General features: G+C 46.8%; 1 protein-coding gene across 1 annotated transcript; it reads left to right on the forward strand.

Moving 5' to 3' along the window:
- Positions 1-229: 229 nt before the first annotated feature.
- On the forward strand, positions 230-2,127 carry AOS (allene oxide synthase). Its single transcript, XM_086790214.1, has one exon. The coding sequence runs from the start codon at positions 357-359 to the stop codon at positions 1,992-1,994; it is 1,638 nt and encodes a 545-aa protein (XP_086646340.1). The 5' UTR covers positions 230-356; the 3' UTR covers positions 1,995-2,127.
- Positions 2,128-3,303: the final 1,176 nt, after the last annotated feature.

Raw genomic sequence — 3,303 nt, forward strand, 5'->3', positions numbered from 1 at the left:
TCGGTGTCTTTAAAAGCCCGGTTGAAAAATAATGTGAGTTGGTTTTATTTTGAATGCTTCAGAAAAGGGAATAGTTTTTGAGAGGACTAAGGTCACGGAGTCGAAGTGGAATTCACGTGATATTTGTTTGACGAAGAAGACAAAAGACACGTGGAAGGCTAATCCAATGGGGGGTGAGCACGACATTGTACGGCGCGGCTCGAAACGCTATAAATCATTCAGTGACTTTGGGCTTAGCAATCAGTTGGGACTGGTCTCCTCTGCCTGCCGTAGGTTTTCGTGCTCCTCTTTCCCTCACCATACATAGTGTTTTGCCTGTAGGCCTCGGCTCTCTCCTCTTTCTTGCCGTCATCACGATGGTGCAACAGGCAATAGCTGCCTTCCCTGTAGATAGATGCTTGCTTGTACAAGGCCACCCCCAGCGCTTCTCTTCGACGTGGGCCAAGAGTTTTCCTCAGCCAAGAGTTGGCCTTGTACATGGGCTCGCAACACTGCCTGCTTCCTGTGTGCTGCCGCCCCCGCGGCGCCGCCCTTCTCCTATTAGGGCTGCTGTAAGCGACTCTGCGGTGGCTGCCGCAGAGTCTCCGTCGGACATTGCCGTGAAAGATGTCCCCGGCAGCTACGGCCTCCCCCTGCTGGGCGCATGGCTGGACAGGCTCAACTACTTCGTGATCCAAGGCAGAGACGAGTTCTTCTACAGCCTCATGAAGCGCTACGACACCACAGTCGTGAGGGTGAACATGCCCCCGGGACCCCCTTTCTTCCCCGACGGTAAAACCATCATGATGCTGGACCAGAAGAGCATCAGAGTCCTCTTCGACACCACCAAGGTGGAGAAGAAGGATGTGTTCGCCGGCACCTACATGCCCAGCACTGACTTCACTGGCGGGTTCAGAGTCCTCTCCTACTTGGACCCTTCGGAGGAGAAGCACGCCATCCTCAAGAATTTCTGCTTCGAGATGCTCAAGTCCAACGGCAAGAAGTGGCTGCCGGAGTTCCACACCGCTTTCACCGAAGCTGCATCCGATCTGGAGAGCGAACTGGCGAAGAAAGGTAGCGCTGCCTTTCAGAGCCCTTGCCAGCAGTTTGCTTTGAATTTTCTGGTTAGATCTGTGCTGGGCGTCGATCCTGCAGCCACTAGCTTGGGCGACAAAGGTCCCTCCCTCATCCAGGCCTGGACGGCCCTCCAGCTGGCCCCTCAGACGAGCCTCGGCCTCCCCAAGGTCATCGAGGCTCTCCTGCACACCTTCCCCTTGCCCTTCATCCTTGTTGCACACCAATACAAGAAACTCTACTCCTTCTTCCGAACTTACGGTGACGAGAACATCCTCGCCATGGCCAAAGAGAAATTCGGCCTCGACAAGGAGGAGGCGTGCACTAACGTGCTGTTCTTCCTCTGTTTCAACACATGGGGCGGCTTGCAGATCCTGCTCCCTTCTGTGGTGAAACGCATCGCAGAAGCGGGGGCGAGCTTGCAGAAGGAGCTAGCAGCAGAGGTGAGATCTGCAGTGAAGGACGGGGCGATCACCATGAAAGCTCTAGAGAGCATGGAGCTGGTGCAGTCAACAGTGTATGAAGTGCTGCGGATAGATCCGCCGGTTCCGTTCCAATATGGGAGGGCGAAAGCGGACATGGTGGTGGAGTCACACAAAGCAGCGTACAAGGTGAAGAAGGGGGAGCTACTAGCGGCGTATCAGAAGATAGCCATGCGAGACACGGAGGTGTTTACGGCGCCGGATTCCTTCAAGCCGAAGAGGTTCATGGGTCAAGAGGGCAAGAAGCTGCTTAACAGCTTAACGTGGTCTAATGGGCCTGAGACGGAAGACCCAACGCTCAGCAACAAGCAATGTGCCGGGAAGGACTTCGTCATTCTGGTCACGCGCCTGTTTGTTGCAGAATTTTTCCTCAGATATGATTCCTTTGAGATAGGGCCTGTTGAGGAGAAAGGGCCCAGCACAATCATCAACTTCACCTCCTTGCAAAAGAAGGCGTGAATGGCTCATCACTCGTGAGACCCGCCCCCTCATCTGCGAGTACGTTAGAGCCTTTTGTACGTTCCTTTATCTTCATAACGTAAGTTTGTACGCCAGCTTTTTTAATGCAGACGACCGTGTATATTTTGACGCCCTTGTTTTCCTCGCTTTTTTTAAAAAGAAAGTAACAAAGGACATGGGAAGGCTTATCTCGAAGAAGAAGAAAAGAAAAAGAAAAAAAGTTTTGGTATCATGTCCTTGAAAAAAAGTTTTGGTATCATGTCCTTATTTCCCTCTTTTTTTAAAATAAGTGAAGAGAAAAAAAGAAGAAGAAGTTCAAGGTATCATGCCCTTATTTCCCTCTTTTTTTAAAAAAAAAAGTAACAAAGGGCATGGGAAGGTTTGTTCTAGTGGTTTATAAGGCTGGCGTGTAACTTGGAGGCACTAGGTTTGATTCTCGGCTAGACACTCGATAGTTATCTTACCCTTGCTTTGTAGAGGAAATGAGGGCTCCTTTACAGAAAGGCTTGTTCTAGTGGTTGATGGGGGTGGCTTGTAACCTGCTACTACAGGTCTTGGGATTAATTCCTGGCTAAACACTTGATGGTTATCTTAATAGAGCTTGTTCTAGTTCTATTGTAGAGCTGGCTTTGCTTGAGGTAAAAAGAAAGCATATAGAGTCACACTAGTTCTATTTTGAATGTATTGCTCCTTTATTTTAATGTAAGGAAGTGATATGCATCAATTTTTGGATGGAAACTTCTAGGTGACATAACTTTAAAATTTGTACTGCTCCTTTATTTTAATAGAAGGAAGTGATATGCATCAATTTTAGATGGAATCTTTTTAGGTGACAACTTAAAAACTTCCAAAAACTTAAAGTAGCATGACAAAACTAACATCATGACAAGAGAAAGGGACAAGCGACATGTGTGTAGCCCGACAAGCTACATGTGTAGGAAACACTACAAGATGCCATTCCTTCTTTTTGCATTTAGTAAAGGTCTAACAATGAAGGCCAAAAGTTTTTTTTTTTTGCACGAGAGATTTAATCTTAAGCTAGAGAAAGATTTCTATTAAGGGAAACATTGCATTAATGGTCATTAAGAAGTATTATTAGGTACCTAATCTTTATTGTAAAGGATTAGACACTATCCTATTGTAAAAATCCAGAGAGTAAGAACTTTCTCCTCGTAAAAACCCAATCTATGCATTTAAATATCATCTAATGAGGGAAATCATCTAGAGTGTAGTTAAGAAAATGTAAGGTACCTCCTACTTATGTTCCAATTATATAAAATATATATAATTTTTCCATGTTCAAATTCTA

The sequence above is a fragment of the Cibotium barometz genome, chromosome 55 (assembly GCF_041138505.1).
Source record: "Cibotium barometz isolate CiBa-2024 chromosome 55, ASM4113850v1, whole genome shotgun sequence".
Lineage (NCBI taxonomy): Eukaryota > Viridiplantae > Streptophyta > Polypodiopsida > Cyatheales > Cibotiaceae > Cibotium > Cibotium barometz.

Coding starts and splice junctions, on each gene's coding strand:
- AOS (XM_086790214.1), top strand. CDS start 357: ATGGTGCAACAGGCAATAGCTGCCTTCCCTGTAGATAGATGCTTGCTT.